Here is a 25,067-nt window from a genome sequence, read left to right on the forward strand (position 1 = left end):
GGATTGAATAACGTTATTTCAACAATACAAAGCTAACAAATAAGGAAAGTTCAAATGTTTTCGGCAAAATTCTAGCTCCAACAACCTGAAAACTCGGTGATGACTAAATTGATAAAGATCGACATCATCACTGAAACTTATTCTACAGTACAGTAGCCTACACTCATAAAAAAGTATGTTAGGGGAAGGTCTAGTTAGTTGAGCCAGAAATCGATTTTTCTGCAATAAAAATTTAACGACAAACTTTACCAAAAATCCGAATCCATCATGATAAATTTCAGTCTTATGCGGTTCTTGTGAACAAGTTTGTGTTTGCGACTGACCCCGATTTATATCATTTATCGGCATTTTAAAATTGAAATTTAGCCGGCTCAAATGATACCCTAAATTTCACGGTTGAGCCACCCGTTGTTCACGGTTGATCCACCATTATTTCACTTCGAAAAGATATCCCAAAACAGAGCTCAATCTGCATCAAACACAATAAACTCTTCTCTTGAACATCTTGCAAATAAACAATCAAAAAAAGTTTAAACTGTGTATTGTGTCTAGTGTCTTAAAATGAAAGAACAGTGAACACTGAACGAACAGAAATTTATATTTCTGAAAACACCGAGAATCATTGAATAGGAAACTTTGCACGAAGGTGCTTTTACCTTTCTGAAACGATTTCGCGAACTTTGTGAAGAAAACGAACATTAGCAACCAGTGGCGTTGCTATCGAGAAAAATATAAGGGGGGGAGTGCTAAAAAAATTACCCTCAAACTGGCGCTTTACAGAAAAAACTACTCTTATGGAAGTTTAAGGGGGGTAGTGGACCGCCCCCGGCTAAGACACCAGTTCTACGCATCAATTACATTACAGTACAACAAAATTAGGGCAGTACGTAAGGACCATCGGCTCATAAACTACATTCCTTATGATAAAGGCATGGCTCAACCGTGAACATTGCAAGTGGCTCAACTGTTAACATCGCCGCCATTTTCAAAATTCATGAAAAATTGCCAAGAACCAACTGGCTAATCAAGCAACGAGAACTATTAAAACAAAGAGTAAGTTACCCTCACCTATCCCAGTATTTCCATTAAGACAACGATGAAACATCGTAGGAAAAAATAACACATTTCCTATTTTTCTCAAAACTACTTTTACCTACCATTTTACATTTAACTGATTCACAATTTTTCTGCTTGAAGAAAATCCCTAAAACTACATGTGCTGATGGACTTCAAGTTTTTCCATATTTTCGTTATGAAACGGTTGACTAATCATGCACGACGTTGCGATAAAACCGGATGGATCAACCGTTAGCCGGCTCAACTAACCAAACCTTCCCCTATCTGTTATTGCTATTATAAAATGACTTCTTTTACAGAATTAGGATTAATAAATTTTTCTGCCGGATTAAAACATGAATGTGTCCGACCTAAAGGGCTATAATAATGGAAATAAATTTGTAGCTATCAGTTCTACAGTAGTTTCGATAGAATTTCCAGTTTTTAGAATTTTGGATAAACGAGGTGCGATTATGGCTACAAATAACTAGCAGACTGTTAAGCTTTGGTAGGAATCAAATACTTACTAGTGGGCTTGTGTGGTTCTACTGTAAAGTTTGCATGAATGTTGCAACGTTTCATTCTAGGCTTAGCTTTGAAATCAAGATACAAGGCCCCTTGTTATTTTACTTTAACAGTTGATACATTTTCTTCGTTGATTGTTGTTATAATTGGATTGTTATAATTGTTATAATTGTTATAAATGGATTGCTTTGTACAAAACACTATTTTAACTACAAATGGACACTGTACAATGTTATTTTCGTTGATAAACCCACACTAGCGATTGCAATCGTTTGTAAGGCAGTGCAACTGCCAACATTATACAACAGCCAAAGACACGTATCTTCTCCAACGAAAAGTTAATGTCACGTAAATTGCTCAATTAGTTTACAGCTAATTCTATAGATTTACATATCTTTATACAAGGAATATTTTCTTAGAAACCCAACATGAAATCCCGATTTACTCAACGAAGCAAACAATTAAAGTGGAATCGCAATTGCAGCAAGAACTTAAAAATCTACCAAAGTTTTCATTTTCAAGAGTAATGTCAATGAATAAGCCAGAATGGTTGTACATAGCAAGTAAATACATTTACTTACATGAAAACAGTTCTAAAGTAAGAACCAATCCCACAGTTAAAATGTGTTTTAGTAGGCTATTCAATGTTTTAATTTACTTCAACTCATGTGGAAGTATCTCTTCATGTATCCCTCATACGGTTCTAAGCTTTTAAACATCTATGTTGGAGAAAGAAGATCTTTGATGAATATGCAGTAATTTGGTTCAAGTGCAAACAGCAAACCGTATAGGTTAAGGCAAAAAAATTACAGAAAAGAGAAACTCCGCCTGATAGCTCAGTTGGTTAGCGCGTGACTTCCGGAACGAACAAGCTTCAAGATCAAGCTGCGCCGGTTCGACTCTCGGGTTGTGCGCTTGAGCAACGCATTCTAAGGACTGCTCTCCATTCAGCGGCATCCAATGGATGGAATAATTCCCCGGTAACAAGACTTCAACAATCGGAAACTTCACTCGGTCAATCTCGGTAGCCGGGCCTGCGTCAGTGCATCAAAGCCTCTAGAGCAGTGGTTCTTAACCGTGGGTCAGCGAAGCGATTTCAGGGGGTCCGTGAAAGTTTCCGAATTTGCAGTATGATTGATAAATTACGAAATTTAAAAATTGGTTGGTTGCGCTTTATTTGTTTATTACCGTTATTTTCAAATTGTACTTCCCAACGAACTTGTGCGATGTCCGTTTAAAAGTTTAAAGGTTTGGTTTCTTAACGAAAAAAATATCATATAAATGAATTAATATTTTAATAAGGCTTTGTTCAACTTAATTATTTTGAGACAGCAGTCTATTGATTAATGCTTAACTTAGAAATGCAAACGTTAGTCAGCAGTTTATCACCACTTACAGTTTTGCAATGACAAAGATTATAACGAATTAATATTGATTAGAAATGAAAACAGGGAGAAATTGTTTGTAACGGTCGCAAAATTCTATTGATTTTTGATAAAATTTATTGAAAAACGTCTAATCAACATATAAATTACTGATTCTTGGTGCTGTGTGCCAACAAATAGCTCATAACTAGGGCAACCAAAAGTCAATAAAGTCAAAATTTTTTTGCCTTGTTCAAACTTTATAAAACGTCCATAAACTAAATTTCAGGCTGACACGAAGAGAGGTTTCAAAGTTATTAAGTAAAAAAAAAGTCAAATTTTATGGTTAGGTCAAAATTTTCTTTTAACGTACCATAGTGTTTCTTCTCTCTATTGATATTTTATTGAAGTTACACAGGTACTGATTTTGTGTTGCAAATTCTGTTGTTTTTTGACGTAATAATCCATTTGTTGCAATTTCTGCGGTAATAATCTTGTTTCGCCCACTACTGGCGATTGAATATTAGCCAACTACCCTACTGTTGATGAGTTGGTTGCCATGGTTAAAGCAGTGACCATTAAAAACAGGTCAAGAAGAGCTAGTTTTACTACCATTGGCCAACCTCCACAGCCAACTGTAACTAGATGGGGCACTTGGTTGAAAGCTTCTTTCTATTATTCAAGAAGTCTACCAAAAGTAAGAGATATTGTGGAAGGCTTCCATGATGGTGGTGTCTAATATGCTTTGAAATTTCGCATTTGAGTTGCAAACGCGGAAAGATATTGGTCAAAATTCGGTCAAAATTTGTAAATTAAAAAGTCAAAATTTCAAGGTTTTATGTCAAAAAATTGGTTGCCTTACTCATAACATAACTTCGTCAATGTCATCAATCGTCATAAGTGCGTTGCGAATTCAGCAACTTTTTCTAAGTGTATCGCCTCGAAACTTATGAAACATTTGATTCCATTATAGGAGAAGCGATATACCAAAATTTCAGATAATTTTTTTTAAGGGTCCGCAACTACTTCGAAGGTACCAAAGGGGTCCGCCAAAAAAAAAAAGTTGGGAGCCACTGCTCTAGAAGTATGCGAAACTACCAGGATTTAGCTCTGCAAGAACCTTTCTCAGTAACTAAGAGGATAAAGATTCAATCAAATCAAACAACATCAAAGAGTTTAGCCCACTGTATTAATGCAAAAGCAGTAGGCTAGGTTATAATATAGAAAAATATTTTTGTTGTTTGATTTATTTATTTTTATCATTTTGAAATGTGTGATAAACCGTTTACTCAATAAAATTAACTATTTTAAGTGTGAAACCACATCAACATCAAACTTTATTGTCTCTTATAGGTGGCTGTGTGTTGGCATTCCTGAATGGTTCTATACTTCCTATAAGCGGTTGGATACACGCGCAATTCATTGGTTACTTCGCCATTGCTTCTCCTCAAGAACAACTCAGGCAAGGGACATTCCTGTTCCAAATAATGGTTGCATTAGCATTTGGATCATTTTTTGGTTTTCCTGTCAAGGTAATATCTTACTATACAGTTTGGGTAGAGAGGTTACTTTTTCAAACTATTAAACAAACATAACTGAGAAAACTTAGATTATGTTTGTTTTAATACCTTAGCTTAGGCTATTGTTCTTTAATCTTTACTTAGACAGCAAATTTATTGTTGATTGATTGAAAGTATATGGATAAAACTTTATACTTTTCACACCTTTGTTTGTAAAACTTTTACTGTCTATACGAAACTGTTTTCAGGTTTCAGGCAGGTTTCCTTAAACGGATAGCCTATAGAGACATCTCTGTTAATACAGAGCTGATGATAATGTAATCTTTCTAAAGCACTTAGGGAAGGTTGTGTTGTGGAAAGAGATTTTCTCCATTCAGAGAAACAATCATACAATAAATGATTTAATGTTCTAGCCACTATAAACAATACTTTAATGTGTCTATATTTTATCTATATTTTTATTCTTAACTTCTTTTTGTTCTACGAAAGACCATCATGCCCTAATTTAACCTACTAAATGACAGATTGACTGATGCTCATTCTGGCTTGCATGTTTTTGCTTTTCAATGTTGGCAGGCAGTTCTTTTTGCTAAATCTGGAGTTGAATTGACTATAAGAATGCGAAAACGAATTTTGGAAACAATCTTGCGACAAGAAATGGCTTTCTTTGACGATCCGAGGAACACATCTGGCGCTCTCAGTGCAAGAATGAGCAGAGACGCATCACTGGTAAAAGGCGCAACGGGGACAAGGCTGGGCTTAGTTGTGATCAACATCTCATCATTCGGTTAGTGGAATAAAAGGAAAATTTGAAAAATAATCAGAGTTAAAATGAAAACTGTAATTTTGTAGGTTGCTATCTAAACTTGCTATAAAACTAAGGCAACTAGCCATAATTTGTAGACAGAAAAACATATCTCTGATCTTCTTCTTCGTGTGTCACATGGACAACGGCTGTAGCTCAGAGCATCACGCAAGCTCTTGCTCTATCGTTGAACTCGCCTAAATCATGTGTAGAGCAGCTTGCTTTTAGAACAGGGAATTCTAAGAGATGTTGCACTGTTTACCTCTATCCACATTTAAATCTTGTACTTCTTAAGGAATACCCCTAGTGTCGCATTATCGTGTTAGGCCTACATCTTCCAATGCCAGTGCTTAAGTGGTTAAGGTGTGGTAACAATTTATTTAGGTTATATTTAACGTATAAGGATATTTTGTTTATATTTGAATTAATATTAAGGCTGTCTGACTACCTAATAAATATTCTATCTAACTTATCTAATTTAGCTATCTGACTCCATGAACTAATTTCCACACAATTATTATCGGTATTCGAATTATAATTTTTAGTTATCAGAAGGTGTTCATATAATGTTGTAGGTTTATAGCAAAAATGAATTTAAACATTGTAGAATAACGTAACAAAGGTTACGAATTTTCACATTTCAACAGTCGTCCAAATTGTTACATACTACATAATCTATTTTCCCTTTTCGGAACTGACCTCAGCTTGAGCTGGTCTGATTGAGCTCTCGCCAAATGCGAACAAATCACTTTATTTTCTGTTCCCTTTTTCCTATTTTCTTCGGGAGCAGTTGCATGGAAAATTACAGAATGTTTAGGAAATAAATTTAAGTTAAACTAGTTTACAATAGTAAAAGAAAGGGAAACTTATATGATGAAATAATCGATCGCTACAGAAGCCCCCCAAATTTGGGCTAAATTGGAACCAAGGGTAGCCTACCAGGTTTAATTCAAATTTAAGGAGTTAAAAACGGTACTGAATGATATCGTACAAAATAAGTATGTTGAGTGTTTGTGATAATGATGCGGTGTTGTGTCTGTGGTATCGTGTCGCGACGTGATTCTGCGTTGTTCTACCGCCTTCCGAAAAAGAATGTCTGAGTTTGTGCCGTAATAGAAGAGTCCACCGCATAAAGAATTCGTTGTTTTGTTTGTGAGCACCGTTGCAAACCATAGCAGGCATTCATTGTTTGTCTGACTTTTTCTGTTGAAAAGCAGACCATGCCGATTGACTTGATGCAAATGTAGCCTTGTCTTGCTTTTTGTTTGCTAGAGATCACCGCCATCATCGCAGCTGGGGATCATTGACGTTGTCATAACATTTAATTTTTGGCATTCGGCTTTTTGCATTCGCTATGAGGCGCTATAGAGTCGGTTGCAGGTGGCTCTGAAGCATTTTTATACCTTAAATAAAATAGACCTAAAATAAATGTTACCATAAAGGCATCGCCAATACTTCCAGGGTTCGTGCTTTCAGAGAGGAAGGCCTTCTGTGGGAGAAAACTCCATATTGGCCGGTGTCAGCCCGGCTTCCAGCTCCTCCTACAGTTGAACCTGCACGTTGGTGGCAACCTCATCTTGACCCAGTGGGACAACTGAAGCAAGGAAACATTTTATTGACTTCAATCGTCTGCGTGCTGGGGTTTGGCCATGTAGTGGGTGTCTCAATCCATGTCCTGACAAGATCTTTCTTTTCTGATGGTCACGCTTCTTCTAATGTTGGGAGGAGCAATTCCAGACAGAATGAGTAGCAACGTGATGTTGGTAGGTTTGAGACAGCCTGTAATCAAACAGCAGCTTTGGTTCAACATGGGATTGATTTTCTTGGCATGTGCCGAGCGTTCCCACACTGGACAGGCATAATTATTCTGCAATCGAATAGCATAAGGCTAAAGCAGTGTTGACCGCATTGTATCTGGAAGGGCACCCTAATCAGAGTTTTCCAGTTTCTGTAAGATATTATTTCGAAAAGCCACTTTAACTCTTAGTTTTTCGATATGGGATTTGTATATGGGGAACCTATCTCTCATCAGTACCGTTAATAGAAGTTTTCAGGGCGCAGGGGTTATTTTTAAATCCTGGCTGTTGATGGTGTTAGGTTCCTCTACCTAAAGGTAAATCACCCGGGTTGGTTAAAATCAGGTTCCGGGGTTTGTTTGGTTGCAAGGTTTCAAGCTATCTCTGAAGAAAAACTTTTAGAAGGGTGTTTATTGGAAAGGTGAAATTTAGTGCCACAATGTTTGTAGCATTCGCATCTGCCTGACGGCAGACTCTGTGACCATGCTTTGTAAACGCTACACTGTACCCATGTAAGTGTTTTCTTCAATGGTCCTTTGTTTCCGATAACGGTTGCAATCGTTTCGTTTTTTTATGCGATTGTTTGGATCCAGAAGATAGTTTTTTATGTGTCGGCCAAATACGAGAAATACATTATCAATGTAATGGTATTTATAAACTTAGTCTACTCTCCCTTTGGAAATTTCAACTTGAAAAGAAAAGTGTGTATTTAATTTGGCGACTTTATTGTCTCGTTATTGCTGTCTAGAGCAGTGGTTCTTAACCTTTCAATCTTGGTGGACCCTTCTTGGTGCCCTGCACCAGTCGCAGACCTCTACAAAAATTTCATCTGCGATTTCAGTACATCTCTACTCCGAACGGAAACAAGTGTTTCATAAGTTTCAAAGCGACACACTTCTTGAAAAGAATTTTCTGAACTCGCGACGCACTTATGACGATTGATGACTTTACGCGTTTGCGTGCCCAGCATCGGCAAGCGTGTGCAGACGCAATTTATTGTTGCTTAACTTCGGAAAAGCCTTTATGGTCGCATACAGCTTGTATTACTTCAGAGAAATACCTAAAACTTCTGTTACTAACTAGAAATAGTTTGGCTTCGATAAATCATTGTCATGTTGCTGCTTTATCAACGAAAAGCAGGTCTGTTTACAAGCAGTTTTGAGAAAAGTCTGTTCAAACTGATTCAAGGCCTGGACACATTGAATCCATGTAACAGAAGCTGATTACTCGATGCCGGTTGAATTGCCAAGCTGAATTCGTTTCACATCAGTTCACATATGCCTTGAAGAAGTCTCAAAAGCGGGCAAAATTTTGTTGGTTCATAACTAGTTTTTAAAGAAGTCGTTTTATAATGATTGAAGGCTCAAATACGTTGAATCTATGTAAAAGAGGCTGATTTACTGTTTGAAGTACAAGATCTGCTATTTGAAGTGGCTTCACATGAGCCCGCCAGCCCATGGAAAAACCCAGTCCGACAAAAGTTAAAGAAAGCCGAACACGTCACGATGACGCGCAGGAGCCGATGCAGACTGGTTCGAAGTTATGTTATGAGCAAAATGTTGGCTTATTTATATGATGATATAATGTTTTTTCATAAATTTTATGAAAAATTAATGGAAAGTTTGTGACCTTTACAAAGAATTTATCATTTTTTTCATTTGTAATCAATAATTTGTTGATTACAAATGTTACAAAGTTACAAAGATTACAAAGTTAAGCATTGATCAACAATCTACTGTCTCAAAGGAATTGAACATACACATAAACATACACATAGCCTAATGAGAAGTTTTCACTCTTTCACATGACGTTTTCTTCATCAGGAAACTAAACCTTTGTGTGATACCCTTTGAAATTCACAACACGCACCAGCGCGTCACGACGCATAGTTGTTTGAGAATTATTGTAAATACGCAAATAAAAACAATAAATTGAGTTTCGCGTTTTGCAGCATGATCGTTATTTACTTCATAAGGCTGATGCTGCGGTAGCAGGGGTTTGTATTAGCTTCGGAACACAGGTTCCAGAACACAATAACTCTAACATCATTTGTCATTGGACATGACTAGGGAACTGTGTTCCGAATACTAATGCTAGCTACTGCTACCGCAGCGAACCCGCAGCATCAGCCTATAACAGTTCGTTTGAATCTACATTTGTAAATCACTAATAGTTTTTGAATGTCGTAATATATCAATCAGGCTGCAAATTCGGAAACTTTCACTGACCCCCTGAAAGACGTTTTGCGGACCCCGGTTGAGAACCGTTGTTTTAGAGTGTTAGAGTCCCCATCCAGCAGCCCAATAAGCTTTTGTTTCACATTATTTCGTAGCTCTTACTTCCTTTTGTCGTTTTGACTATTCTGGAGAATACTATGCTGGAATATTGTTTCCTGATGTAATCGCATTATTACTGCATTATTTCTGTAAGACTGCAATTGTCATTGGACAAAAAAATGTCCCTTGATTTCTTTATAGCGCCGCTAAAGCGACAAGAGCCAAAAGCCAAGGCAAAAGCGAAGAGCATGAAGCGAAATTAAATGTCTCATGAAAGATTGCGGTTGTGAAAACGATCTAAGTCGTGTTGCGCATATTGAGAGAATCTGCCTCGTACGACTATTGTTAATGTCGTTCGAGACTGTAAACTTGCTTGATTGTTTATGTGTTTAGTTACTGCAGTTGGAATTGCACTGGCACACAGTTGGCAACTGACTTTGGCAAACATTGCTTTTGTACCTCTAGAGATGGTTTTCAAGATTATATTTAGAAAGGTTAATTCCCAGATAGAAGTAAAAGGTAAACTTCATAGAGAAACAGCAGGTAAGCGGTACATATACATAGCCTATCCTTAGCAAATTCTACAACATCTTTTACTAAAATAATCTAGCTGTACCCTAAGTAAGGGAAATATTGGTTGATAATTAAAATAACAATTCTACAGGTTTGAATTGAAGCAATGTCACAACAAACATTTTTTTAAAAATGTTGCTTGAAATGTACTTATACTATAAACAAATGCATCTTTTGGGTTTATTATTTATTGTAAATGTGTTTTCACTAACGTAGTTCAAACGTCCCAGACGGGAGATTTGAAGGTTCCACGGCTCTTTAAACCAATTTTCTCAAGATATTACAATCCTTCCAAATTCATTACAAATAAAAGCAAAAGTAAAACATTCAAGGTCATGCTTACCATAATTATGTAAAGTAAGCTTAAATGTAATTTTTTTAGAGTTTTTTCAAGAAACAAACTTTTTAGCCTTGTTAAACCCAATTTTTGGTTCAAGAATCCCACATCTCCCCTATCGTTATTTGACAATCGTTTTGCATGTATGTCCGGCTTTATTATAAACATGACCATTCACAATATCACGTAAAACTGTCCCACTACTGCACTGTAGAGCAAGCAATGTTTGTAAGGTGTGCTTTATTGCTGCTACTTTGTTTGCTCTGCTTGATGAGTAGGTAATTACTTTAGTAAGGGCACCTTTACTGGGATAATCTCAGGTTTTTGCGATGCCTCCATGGTGTACTGTAGGTTTCATATGAATAGAATTAATGTGTTATATTTAGGCTACTATTGTGCCTTGAAATGAATGTGGAGCTACTTCAAAATGAACTTGTTTAATTGATTGATTGATACTTGTTTTCTGAGTTTTGTACTGCTGCTCTGCTACTGATTTTAGTTTGCAGTTGTCACTGGAGGAATGAGAAATAATGTTAGAGCGTAGTTTTAAAAGTGCCTCAGTCATAATTTGCTAAATTAGAGTTAGCTTCGGACAAGTGCTTTTGGTAGTTACATAAACATTGTTGCAAAATGTCAGCACGAGAAAATGTCGACGACCTCTTCTAAATTTCACAGATTTCACTCCATGCAAAATTTTCGTTTGAAAAGGAATTAAATCTTGTCTCACATTAGAAAACTTAATTTTTGAATTTTGGTCTGAGGCACTTTTCAAATTACACTCTTCTAGTGCAAAAGCATGCTACATTAGGTTATCAAGTTTACCATCATTATAATTAAACATAACAAAGATATTACGATACTTTGCACTAAAGTGTATCATAAACAAGTTACATCATCGGCAACCTAGCCCGGCAACAGTAAATAAAATACGTAAAGTACAATTACAACAGTGACGTTCGGTGGCTTAAACCGTTGGGAAAGCAACTTGGAAATATGCTGCAGCAAGGTAGTAGGCACGAAGGGCGTAACCGTCGGGCGAAGCCCGAAGGCGTGTTGCGGAAGGCAACACTCCCAGCGGGGGGTCTGGGGAGCCTCCCCCAGAAGTTTTTGAAAAACACTTCCAATTTGGTGCGCTCTGAGAGCATTTCCAAAACAAATCAAAAATAAAAATCTGTCAAATTGTGCTTCGTCTATGTCGTGACCATACATCCACTTAATGTTTAGAAGTCATGAACAATCTTAATTTTAACGTTGCAGGACCAAAATCCTGTGTTAGACATGGAATAATAGTTGTCTAAATATTTAATTCAATTTGGGTAGAGAGGTAACTCTTTTAAACCATAAACAAACATAACTAAGCAACAACACTACATTTAACATTATAAAAACAAAAAACAACAAGCGAACGTTTTCGGCTAGTCATATAGCCCTTTTCAAGCCTATAAGAAAAATACATTATTGAAAGAAATGCTAAAGAATCATATAGTATCACAGCAAAAAATATGGTCAAATCTAAACATTTGAGAAACTGCCTCACTCACACAAAATGATAACTGAAAATTACACAGCGCAACGGGTCAAGTATTTCAGAGGTAAAAATAATTGATTGTTCAGACAAGGACTCAGGCAGATTACGCAAGAAAGACAGAAGCAATGTTTAGATTTGACGTTTAGATTTGACCAATAGATTTGTCTCAAATGTTTAGATTTGACCATATTTTTTGCTGTGATACTATATGATTCTTTAGCATTTCTTTCAATAATGTATTTTTCTTATAGGCTTGAAAAGGGCTATATGACTAGCCAAAAACGTTCGCTTGTTGTTTTTTGTTTTTATAATGTTAAATGTAGTGTTGTTGCTTAGGTATGTCTGTTTATGGTTTAAAATATTTAATTCGTCATGAATGTTCATTCTTAGATATTCAGTTAGGCCTACACTACAAAAACTAACACTTAGGCCTAAACATTACAACCGCAAGCAATTTGTACAAAAAGCTGGATAAGTTTGCCTCCTTCGTATAGAAGCTTAACGAACTAAATATTGCATCCGCACCTGAACGTTCATTGGCGAAGTAACGTTATATCAGCGCTATAAAAAGGGAAAAGGCATGACTATGAAAGCAAGTAGGCTAAAGTACATGGCGAGGAGACATAAAAAAACAGCAACAATCTTTTCGGCATTATGATGCTGTGCTGTGTACCGTGACGAGAGACCATTCTGACTAGGTAGTCTGGCTAATGTACGCATTGACGTCACTGGGAAAGCAAAACTAACCATAACACATCTGATTGGCTAAGCAGCTGGTGACGTTTTGCAAAGCAAAACGAGTGAGGATTGGACAAAACGAAGGCGTTTTTTGACATTTTTAAACCTGGGAAAAGCAACTTTGATAGTTGCTTCCCTTGGAGCCTCAGTGGTTGTTTCTGACAGGAGCGTTTGCGTTAATTGGCATTTATAGGCAAGACATGCGGTTTGGTGAGGACTTAGACTACTCACAAGCGTTACGAGTAATTCTAGTCACGAATACAGTAATTTTCAAGTTAAAATAGACGTGATAAAAATAATAAGAAGTTAAACCTAGAATTCAGTCATTATATTTTGCATAGTTTTCGCTCAGGTAAGCACTGCTTTCCTTGCTTTCCCTCACCGATCGTCACTGACTTACAGTAGGCTATATATAATATAAACATAATCAACCCGCCAAATTGTATAAAATACTGTAAAACACCTTATAATTTCATGGAGCCTTGAGGATTTTCCGAAAGCTGGATATGTGCGATTTTAATTTCAATTTAGCTATTTACTGCATCATAAAGCAAGTTTCTTGCCAAGTTCAATCTTTTTCAAAATTGCAATTAATTTTTAACCAGTGCATTTGCACTTGAAGAACTAAGGGCACGTGCAACTGGTGATTAAATTTTTTCTTGTTGTAATTTCTCCTATTATATTAATTGCCCCATTTCTAAGTTAGTTTCTTAACTACAGTGTTGGAAAAAAGGCATCGATGTGATGTGACAGTGTTCTTGCGAAGTCTTGTTTTGAATGGTAGGCATAGCCTATCTTGTACAATAGAAAATAATTGAGTATTGTTCATGAGTGCTGGAACTGGCTCATGCTTATTTCAAATTCACTAATTTTATCTGTTGTGTATTTACTTGACGAATACACAGTGTTTCGTCAAAGGAGTTCTAAAATATTTTTGTTTCTATTGTGTATTTTGGTTTGTTTTCGTTGAAAAAATGCACCTTGCTTTCGTTCTCCTTAGGTCTTCTCTTTTGCGTTTTTGTTCATCAGCGCTTCTCGTTTAGTTTCGCAATATATTTGGTTGCACGCATTTTGAAAGGATTCTTGCGATTTTAAATACAAGTAGAAACATTTTTGTTTGACTCTTGTTGAATGAGTTAAAAACACTACAGTCTATCTTCTTTTGATTTTGAATTATTTTATTCAATCAAATTTAACATTAATTTGTCGATCATTTGTGACTTATAGATTAAAATATAATCACCTTTTATCCAAAGTTATACAATTTTCAAATGTTTATTTTTGTTTTCAAGGAAATATTTTTTGTCAAAATTATGCTGGTACAACTAGTGACGTAATTCCCTATGGCACCCCATAAAAATGTAGGCTATGTTGCCATGACTGAAATGCAAAGCTCGTTTGTGCAGCACATTGTTGTAATTGAAAATACTGACTCGTTAAAATACATGTTTATTTTTATTGAGTACTTAATATAGGTCTAAGCTGTAAACTGATTCAATTAATTTTAAATCAAACTTTTATTTAGCTACAACAGCCCTCGAATCAATCAGCAATATCCGTACAGTTGCTTCGTTGACAAAGGAATATAAAATTCTCGAGCTTTATGGGGATGAGTTACATAAGAATGACAAGTAAGTACAAGAAAGATTGATTGTGTAAATGTGTAGGGCCTCTGTTAAAATTGATTTCTATCAAATGCAACATGTAGCCTACTGTACTGTACAGAATAATCCAAAATTGCGAAAAGAGTGTTATCATCGCTCGAAGTTGAACTTTTTCGTCTGACTCCCTTCGGGAGTTATCGTTAAAATAATATTAATAATGTTGTGGTTTTACTTTCATTTATTGTCGCTTTACAACAGCTAAGGTCTTTTAGTGACATAGCTCGTTTTTAATTTCATATGAGGTTTACGACGTCATCACATTATTGCCCGATTAATTCTTACTGCCGTATGCAAGAAAAAACACAATCGGTACCGTTTGTAACTTCTTCGGTTTGACCCGACCTGAAATCGACTTCAGATCTACCAGCACTAAAGCCGAAGGCGAATTCGCTCGGCCACTGAGCTGGTATCGTCAGAATAAAATAAACCTAAATGTGGTAAAGTGTTTATAGTAGAAAAAAAAAACGAAATTTAAATTTGGCTAATGAGAAGAATTCAAATTAAAGAAAGAGCTTTATATAAGACATAAACGAATTCCTTCAAACGAAGAACTGCGGCTTCGAGCTATAGGAACAACATTCTACTCTCAATGTTCAAGTTTTTTACCACCAAACAACTCTTCAAGTATAATCCAACTTATTTATACACATTCCAAACGATTTTGTTGTATGCAGTTGATTTTGCATATAGCTTGCATGAAGATTTTTGTTTTGCATTGCAGGCAACTGTAAATGGTGTTAAATTAAGACTTTTTAATTTTCTAGTAAGAAAACCTCAAGGGAGTAAAGCAATGTTATAGCTTGTGTTTGACACTTTTTTTCACCCAGTTCTAAATCTTTTTAATTGCAGGTCAGAAATACGCAAAGCTGTTGTCAAGGCCTTGATATACGCATTCCACAGGTGTTCGTTAATATTCGCAATTGCTTTGACCAATGCCTTGGGAGTATTCATGATCGCGCGTGGACAAGTATATTTCAGAGATATGTTTGTGTAAGCAATACACATATCTATGCGATGTGTAGTCGTCTTATAAAAGGTTAAACGTCGTTGTACATATAGGCTACGTTCTAAAATTGACAAATGAGTAAACTGTTCTTCCAAATCCGTGACTCTTGTTTAAAGAGATTGTTTCCTGAACTTCGATCTAGAAAAACTTGCAAAGTTCAAAACAAGCAAAGTCTATTTTATCTGTCACAATGAATTTCTTGGAACAAATATGCAAGGATTGTCTAAAAGTGATCAGCCACTTCCTACAAACCAATATAGAGTATATTTGGTTGGTTCATAGAATTATGCAAAGCACCGATTCATGCTGCAAGCAAGACATAAGAACATCTTGTTAAATTCAGATTCCCTGTGATATATAAACTCCAGTGTTGGTGTTATATGATATATTAGTAGAGTTTTTACCTCAGATAAATTTTTCACGTTAAATGATTAAGCTGATTAATTGAAGGAACGTAACAATGAGCACCAAATATCGTCACAAAATCCTGAATGTTGTCCCACACAATGGTTCTGTGGGCAATGTGCGGTGAAAGTATAAAGTTACATCATAGGAATGCGAAACTACATCTTCTTTTGGCTTATCCGCCACACTAGAAATGTTAAGTTTATTCTGATTCACAAATATTGTACCTTTTATTGGTTATATGAGAGATGGGAAGTTGGTTTGAAGTAATTTAAGGTTTTTAGTTGGAAGCAAGCCAATAGTAAAGTTGGAGTTGCTCGTCCAGTAATGTAATCTCTCGATGAAAGCCTGCAGTTGTCGATTATTTCCCACCATGCAGCAATCCCAGGCGATAATATTTGCTCGCTGACATAGGCTACTGTACTAACATTTATTTTTCTAGTGTTGTCGCCACTGTCCTACACGGCGGGACAGCTTTAAGTCGAAATGGATATTTGCTTCCGAATTACGCAGAAGCTAAAATATCTACACGTAGGATATTTGCGTTGCTGGACAGGATTTCACGAATCGACTCTTACAGCGAAAAGGGCGCTTCACCAGTAAGGTTCTTACTCAATATTTCTATACTACAGTAATAGCAAGCAATAATTTTTTTTCTTTATTATAAACGCTGAGTTGCTCGTGCGTTTCGTTTCTTTGTTAAGTTTACTAGTATTATGTTTTTGGTCGCATTCGTTGCATTTATAAGTAAATACAAGAGACACATAAAATTGCTGCTGGTAAAAAGTTATAGATAGCACTGATGTTGAAAACTATTTTGGGACAAAACCTTTTCTAGGTGCACGTTGTATCAGCACGTGCACAACAACATTAGTTTGTCAAATGTGCTTTTTGAAACTTTCCAAAAAGTTTTCTCAAACGTTGCTCTTCACATTTATGATTTTAAATATTTTTTTCAGGTTCATAACATAAATTTTAACAGTTTATTTGATAAGTTAACAAGATGTTCTTCTGGTGCAAACTAAGTTAAATTATCATCTGATAGTTTAATGTTGTATTGTTATGTGTTGTCTGTCTTTGGTACAAAAAAGCAAACTCTCTCCCGAACCTATAATAAGACATGTTTTTGACTTTTTCAAACAAATGAAATTTACAGGACTCCTGCAAAGGAGCAATTTCATTTAAAGATGTAAAATTCTCTTATCCAACTCGTCCGGATTGTCCTGTGCTGAAGAATGTTGATATTGTTGTCAAGCCAGGACAAACCTTGGCTTTGGTTGGTCAGTCAGGAAGTGGAAAGTCTACGACCGTTCAATTGATTGAAAGATTCTATGACCCACAAAATGGAAAAATTGTATGTTGTCTGATATTTTTTATGTTGGTACATTTTAGAGTTGGTGCATGTGGACAAGTAAATGTAAACTTTTCAAGTATAGTTTACATAACAAGCAAGTCAGGAGATAACAAAACCGATTCATAAACTTTTGAGTTGCAAAAAACAACTTGAAAACCAAGTTAGACTCATAATTTGTTGCATCACACTCAACAACATTCTTCACTCCGTGCCTGTCATTTTGGTAGAATAGGGTAAATGTTAAAAATTAACTAAAAACTACATCACCTTTTCACGTAGGCTACTGTATAATTATTTTCAACAGACTTTAGATGATGTTGACGTAAAGGAACTAAACGTTGCATGGCTGCGTGAACAGATCGGATTAGTGTCTCAGGAGCCGGATTTGTTTGACCAGACAATTCAAGAAAACATACGGTGAGTATCCCAATTCGAATGAACAACTAGCCGTGTCTTGCTAAGTATTGCACATGTGTAGATACATACGACTTGTTTTAGCCTGATTCTGCGGGTTCACTGGGGTACTGAGGTAGTAGCGGTTTGCACTAGCTTTCAGAACACCATTCCCTAGTCATGTGCTATGACGAGCGGTGTTAGAGTTTGACTATCGTAGTTTTGTGAGGCTTTTTCTCCATGGAAAGGCAAAGTATAGTTGCACTGATATGTTACCAATTTAAATTGCAATTTTTTTTCGTTTCAATCCAGTTGTAGGCCTACTGATGAGCACTGTACTGATCCTAATGGACGACAGCTTTAATGGTCTGCAACATAATTTTTTTTTATTGAAATACTGTTGTGAGTGATAGCCTGGCCAAAAGATTTTAAGGTTTCGAGTAGAGTTAAAAAAAAAATTATTGATTTGTTTTCGCAGTGATTGCTTCTGATTATTAGGTAGATCGCCCATTTGAGGAAGTGTTTTACTACCAGATCGCTTTTTCCAGTTAGTTTTTCACACCTTTGAATTCATTTCCATGCATTTGTTCGACTACCTATATACGACTTCTAATTTTGTAAATATGTAAGCTTGTCAATGTAATTAAGAAACATGGTTGTTTTAAATTCGAACCCTGGCCAGAGAAGCATTGCTCTCTGATCTACATAAGACTATTTTCTAGTTGTAGTGCAATAAAACCAAATTATTTTCTTTCAATCTGAAAAGTGATTCTTTGTCATAAATGCATTCAATTTAGATCGCCACCAACTGGATTAGTTTATTTTATTCGTTGTTTTCTTTTATATGTGCTTCAACTGACTCATTTTTGTGTTTAGTTATGGCGAAGGTAGCAAAACATCAGCCACCTCAGATGTAGTGGATGCTGCAATGAATGCAAATATTCATGATTTTGTATCTGACTTGCCTCAAGTAAGTTCTTGAAGCACGTTATCTTCTGCGTATTAGTTTAAACCGATTCTTTGCTTCCTGGTATTTCATTTCAATATTATTTACGAAACAAATTATGCGTAGGCTAACCCAAAAAGGTCACGTTATAACGTCCGCGTTTTGTCGCTTCTACCTTATTCTTAACCTCTGTTATGTTTTGCATATATCATTTTTCGCTGTGTTGGTCAGAAATAAAAACAAACTGAACTGTTTTTATTATTTTACTGAAATTACTTACGTCACATATAAAGTTTAACCTAACAGAGTTTCATTGAGAACCCATGCTTCATTGCCTGATACATTTTCTGATTTTGATCTCAATAGAGCGTCATATTTTTATATATGATCTTTGGTAAACAATTTCATTCAATGCTATGTTGCTTTGTGACCCAGGGATATGACACAATTGTTGGTGAAAAAGGTGGAAAATTATCTGGTGGCCAAAAACAACGAATTGCAATCGCAAGAGCTCTTCTAAGAAACCCAAAGATACTTCTTCTTGATGAAGCTACATCTGCTCTTGACACAGAAAGCGAAAAGGTGTTTGGTTTATTTATATTAATTTTCTTATAGCAACAGCAGTTTTCCTTCCCGTTTTCATTGCAAAGAATGCAGTTAGATTGCTAAGTAGACGCTTATAAGTTTGTTTGCTTTTAAAATTCCTTAAATTAAAAAGCAGGAAAGACTCTTTCCAACTTTCAAAGACAAAAGGTTGTCATATTGCAGACAAAATCAATTTCTCACTTCCATGTTTTTATTTAATCAAGGTCGTCCAAGAAGCACTAGATGTGGCTAGACGAGGACGGACAAGCATCATCATCGCTCATCGTCTTTCCACAATCATAAACGCTGATCAGATCGCTGTCATTGATGATGGAGCAGTTGTGGAGATTGGAACTCATGACGAATTATTGGATTTAAAAGGAGTTTACTTCAAGTAAAATTACATAAGCTCTTAAATGCATGAACAAAAGTAGTTCTGCGAAAGTGATTTTCTTCTGTCAGTAGTGTTCTGCTGCGCTAACTATCAGTTTCAAAGGCGATTTTGACAGATCGGCTGATTTTGGGCTGATTAAGCGGGTGGGCATATTAAGCGGGGACGAATTTCTGCCACTCTCATAGGCATAAATAGCCAATTGCAGTGGCGTAGCCAAGGGGGGGTTTTGGTGGTTACAACCCCCCCTTTGGCATGCGTGTGACGTCACGATATTGAGAATGATGCTTTCAGTCTAAAAAAAATTGCCTAATTTTAAACAAAATTGCATTAAAAGAGCGAGTTTTGCCAATACCAAACATTCAAACATCTCAGCCAGGAATTAGCAACAAGAAAACACAGAGACTTAGTTTTATTTCCGAAAAATGCCGAAGAAAACATGATCTTATCCTTTTGCTATGCTACCCGACAGCACCATTTTACAGGAATATTCGTACCCACATTTTTGTTGAAAATGCTCTCAGAATGCACCAAATTCAAAGCAATTTTTTAAAATTTTCTGGGGGAAGCCCCCCAGACCCCCCGCCGCTGGGTGGTCAAACCAGGTCAAACCCCCCCCTTTCAAAATTCCTGGCTACGCTACTGGCCAATTGTAATGCGTTTTTACCGTTTCAAGAAAATAATATCGAAAATTAGGCTTATCAAGCGGCATTTTGAGCTCATTAAGAGTTTTTTTTTTATTACAGAAATGAATAAAAGAAATTCTGGACTACTCTACTTTACTTTCATATACTTACACAGTTTTTTTTTATTACAGAAATGAATAAAAGAAATTCTGGACTACTCTACTTTACTTTCATATACTTACACAGTGTACGCGCATATAAAAGATATTTACGCCGTCAGCGTAAACGCAAACGTTCGAAAACCCATACGCCGTATGCGTCAACGTAACTTGTAAAAAAGTTGGCGGCGTCAGCGTCAGCGCATACACTATCGTAAACTAATTTTGTTTGCTAGGTGCTAAACATTCACACGGTATAAACCACTCGAAACAAACAAGTTTTATTTTGAATTTCCACGAAGAAACACAAGCATCTGAAAGTGTTCATCTGACGTTTTGCTGTGTTTTGGTTCCAATATGTCTTTGCCCATTGAAAACATTTTTTCAACTGCAGCGCTGGAAGGTACTGTATTGGCGTGTTGTAGTGAAAAATATACATTAAAAGTATTTGTTGACGCTATACGCTAAAAAACCGCGAAAACTTTACGGCGTAGCCTCAAGCGACAACTATCCAAAACAATGTGGCCGTAAGCGTTAACGTGAACAAAAAGTCTACGCCGCAAGTCTACGACGTAGAATTTGCGGCGTATACGCACATCTCTGTACTTACAGCAGTAAAAATGAAGTTTGGATAACCTATGCAATATTGGTAGTAAATACAAGCATTGTGATAAACCTTAAAACATCCAAAAAAGTCATTAGACCTCCATGAGTATATCCAACATCTAAGCAAACGTTCTGTCCAAGGAGTACGGTTCTTTTAATCAAGCAAGCACTTAATGAACACTATATTTTTGTTCTACTGTGAAACGCTTCTTGGTCCATGCGTGATATTTCAGGCTAAACTGAACTTATTGCAAGTGATTTGCAAAGTGCACGTTCCTTAGTAGGTCCACTAGCAAGAGGAGTCGAGGAAGGAACGGTACAGCGAGAGCTGGGTTGAACTTCATGAACTGGCAGAGGTTGGCAATGTATGCCAGTAAACAATGAACTGCAATTCATAAACGGCTACAAAGTTTCGAAGTTTTTTAAGTATGGTTGTTAATGTTACATTCAAACACGTTAAACTTTAATTTTGATGCAGCTTGACAATGGGGAGTCACTCGTCAATAGAAGATGCGTCTCAAAAAAACTGATGCGTTACGAGATCTCGATGCCTGAGGAACTCCGAAGCTTTAATATTTCTCAATGCTGCTGACTTGCATCAAACAGTTTTCATACAATTTTCATTTGGAAAAAATATCTGAGCACAACATAAGATTTATGTAAACAACTGATTAGACCAGGGGTTTCCAACCGGGAATACTCGTACCCATTGGGGGTACGAGATTGAACATCTAGGCGTGCGAAGAACCTTGGGCCACAGAGCAGCTTTTCAAACAGATTTCACAGTACAGTTTATTTTGGAATTGTAAATGTTATTATGCTATTACGGTCTTTGCTTTGATAAAAAAAACGATTATCCACAAATAATTGTTGTTCTTTAGTGAGAAGCCTCATTGTCTCATAATCGGCCTAATATGTATTTTTTTACTTGCTGCTGCCAGCAATACATAAAAAAGCACAAAGTTAAGAAAAAAATACACAGGTAAAGGAGGCATTCAGTTCAGTTTGTTTTTATTTCTGAGCATCACAACGAAAAACAATACGTGCCAAACATAGCAGAGGTTTAGAAAAAGGCAGAAGCGACAAAACGCGGACGTTATAACGTGCATGATACTAAAGCTTTTAAGCAGAACTATCAGTTTAAAATATGGCGCGGTTGCAACACCTTTATGTAAAATGTAGATCATTCAATGTAGTCTTGCTGTAAATCTGCTACAAACGGTCTACTATCCACCTCTAGAACTAAAGTGTAAAATACAGTGTTTGGGCACAGAAATCGGCTGTGCGTCAGGACGCAGTGACCAAACCATTTACGAAACAAGTTTAGACATTAAGTCTACAATAGAAAAAATCTCAAATATGATAGCCTAATTTTATTCTTGGATAAAATGTTTAGAAAAATATTTTTACAAGTTTAGACCAATTTCTATCAATTTCCCATTTAAAGATGCTGGTTGATTCCTTCGATAGTTACTTTTCTGCTGGTGAATTGAATTATTTCCAGCATTGGATTATAAATCCATTTCTTTCTGATCAAAAATGTCGGATGATGATAATTTGAAGGAAAACGTCATCAAAATGTAACGCTGTCAAAAATTTAAACTGCTATTTGACCAGATCAAACTTGTAAGATTTTTGGTGTGTTGTTATGAAAGCCTTTCCAAGTCTTGCTGTGGAAGTCGGCAGCAATGGCCGAGTGGTTAGCGCGTTGGGCTCGCAGTCGAGAGCCTGCATGTTCGACTCCAGCCACCCGCACTTGCTGTTGTTCCTCTGGGCAAGAAACTTTACGATAATTGTCTTTACCCAGTGATCGATTTCGAGTAATGGGTAGTACCAAATTTAACTGTTTGAAGGTTGGGGGGGGGGCTGTCAATTCAACTTTTTTGCATCAACAGTTGTATCTCTAAAACCACTGAGGCTGCGACTACGAGATTTCTTGACTTTTCCTAACTTTCATTCACCTCTATTGAGCTGAAATTTTGAGCGAATAAAGGTTATAAATTGAGAGATATAAGGCATTTCTCAGCACATCCTCTGAAATATTTCATATTCTATTGTTCAAAACTTTCCCACCAGTTGGATGAAAGTAATTAATTTGGTCCATGTCTCGTTAATCCTAACTGCTTCACAGCGTGAAGGAAATTGGCAGAATGCGTGGATCTTTTGTTCTCACCACGGCTTATAAGCGACGTCGATACAGGAAAAGCTTCAACTTTGATACGATGATTTACCGTCGCTTGCGGTTGAAATTGCGTAAAATTAAACATAAGACTTGGTGACAATACATCTAGCGCGACAATTGTTTTTCGCAGAAAATGATGTCCTTTCAATCAAACAAAGCATAGGCTACAACGTTATTGCAATGACTCAGCGTCATTTGGAGTAGATTTGATATAAAATGTGAGATAAGTATTGAAAGTGATTGGCTGGTTTCTTTTGATTGCATTTTCCTTTCTCGTGACATATTCAACGTTGTGGACTGGTTTTAGATTGTACTGTTTGGGCCACAACGCTTTTTTGAATAATTAGAAATTTAGCTACTGTAGAAGCTGCGCTGTAACATATCATGATTTTGGTTTCAAATCTTTCCTTTTGTCCGACACACTATCAAAAGCAGAAAAGGCGTCGATGTTCCCAAAGCTTCTCACATATACTTGTAAACATTTATTTCCAAGTCGACATGTAAAGATTTGAAATGCAATACGCTTCTCATTTGTGTAGGATAAACCAGAACATCACGCTTTTGTGAAAAGGACGATCGTTCCACCACGTTTATACGTGATGCAGCTTAGTTGAATCAATATATTCGAGGCTTCTTGTACCAGGTTCACTGTCACTGATAAACTAAACCACAATGCAGTACCTCCCAAAGCAATTGTAGCGTAACATTTCCATGTGCTATAACTCGTCGTAAATTGTGAAAACTTGTATATTTACTTGTCAAGTTGTCTCATGTGAAATATAAGTTTACATAGCAATGTCACAATGAAATATTATCTCTGTTTACCAAACTAAAGATATGAACTTATGCGACGTCTTGCAATGTTGAATCGACGGAAAGGCGGGTAACTGCCAACCTGAACTGAGAATGCATGAAAGAAATCGTTTGTTGTCGAATGGACGTGACGTCAGAAAACGGTGAATCGAGATAGGCTAGCGGCGAGAGATATTTTAGTTAGATAATGACACGCGGCAGCGCGTTTACATTGAATAAAAATACCTTTATTTTATCCATTTCTATTTCCATTCTTCCTAGTTTCGTCTCACAATAACAAACAGATGAAGTTACGCATATTTACTAAATTATTCAATAAACAATAATGCATCATCCAGCATTATGTCAGCGCTGATTGACTAGACATATTCACGAGTTGTGTGAGAATTGTATTCGATTAATCGCATTATTTATTGTAGGTCACACCTGCAAAAATTCAAGTAATTGCAGACTCTGCCTTCATAAGTGTAGTTTAGAAGTAGCCATCTCATATTGAGCCAATCGAATCAATGTAAAATAGAACGCTTTTACTTGATAGCGCGTGTGATATATAGGTTTTATCTAACAACTATTTTCAGTTACATTGAAAGTGAATGAGTGAGCATTATGCAGTCTGTGACAAGGACTGGAAATGTATAATCAGAAAATATAATATCATAAAGTATATTGCGTTATGCAGGCTACATCGAGTAATTTTTATGAACATGGTATCATCTTGCAGGCAGGCGTTTTTATAGGGAAACAAACTTATTCCATAGTTTGATTTATGGCACTTATCCAACTGTTTCATAATGCGAATAGCTGTTTTAGTTCAATTTAGAAAAAAATATAACTTATAACCGCAGACAGATGCAACTTTTTTCATGCTTTAGGCCAGGGGTCACCAAATGGCGGCCCGCGGGCCGCATGCGGCCCGCCACGCTGTATCGCTGCGGCCCGCGGAAGGTATCAGCGTACCAGTATAACCAAAAATACTTTTCTTGAGGAGTTAAAGAGCACGAAGGCAAAAAATACTTTCCGGGAAGCATAAATTCGCATTGCATACGATTCCACCGACCAACCAATCAGATTATAACTTAGTTCTAGCTAGGTGGGGATTGCTTAAAGTTATTCCAATGCGATGTCCAGCCACACTGTCCCAGTGGTTGATTAAAACGTCTGTTTTTGAACTTCGAAATTGTCTGTGAGCATAGGGTTGCTTATTTTAAGTTTGCAAATGTCATGTAAACACTAGTGCGAGTTTCACCGTTATTGTGCTTCACGAGCAGTGTTCTCTTTATGCAAGTTTTTGTTTGCAAAATAGGTCGGTGTGCCAACTCAATTTATAATAAATTGGCAAAATATTATATATAAATTTAGAGACTTTTTCTGGTTGTATTATGAAAATATTTAGCTTCTACTGCAAAACGTTTTTTTTTTA

The 25,067-nt window shown here is 36.4% G+C and overlaps 1 protein-coding gene across 1 annotated transcript in view; it reads left to right on the forward strand.

Moving 5' to 3' along the window:
• The window catches only part of LOC145780811 (ATP-dependent translocase ABCB1-like), a 39,881-nt gene extending 16,248 nt beyond the window's left edge, over window positions 1–23,633 (forward strand). Inside the window, exons 11-20 of the mRNA XM_082592453.1 lie at window positions 9,736–9,885; window positions 14,044–14,149; window positions 15,032–15,172; window positions 16,036–16,192; window positions 16,750–16,947; window positions 17,252–17,364; window positions 18,217–18,310; window positions 18,722–18,868; window positions 19,096–19,265; window positions 21,131–23,633. Coding sequence (XP_082448579.1) covers window positions 9,736–9,885; window positions 14,044–14,149; window positions 15,032–15,172; window positions 16,036–16,192; window positions 16,750–16,947; window positions 17,252–17,364; window positions 18,217–18,310; window positions 18,722–18,868; window positions 19,096–19,265; window positions 21,131–21,182 — 1,328 coding nt within the window. The 3' untranslated portion in view covers window positions 21,183–23,633. The remainder of the gene's footprint in view (window positions 1–9,735; window positions 9,886–14,043; window positions 14,150–15,031; window positions 15,173–16,035; window positions 16,193–16,749; window positions 16,948–17,251; window positions 17,365–18,216; window positions 18,311–18,721; window positions 18,869–19,095; window positions 19,266–21,130) is intronic.
• The last annotated feature ends 1,434 nt before the right edge of the window (window positions 23,634–25,067 follow it).

Source organism: Aplidium turbinatum, chromosome 12 (genome assembly GCF_918807975.1).
Source record: "Aplidium turbinatum chromosome 12, kaAplTurb1.1, whole genome shotgun sequence".
NCBI lineage: Eukaryota > Metazoa > Chordata > Ascidiacea > Aplousobranchia > Polyclinidae > Aplidium > Aplidium turbinatum.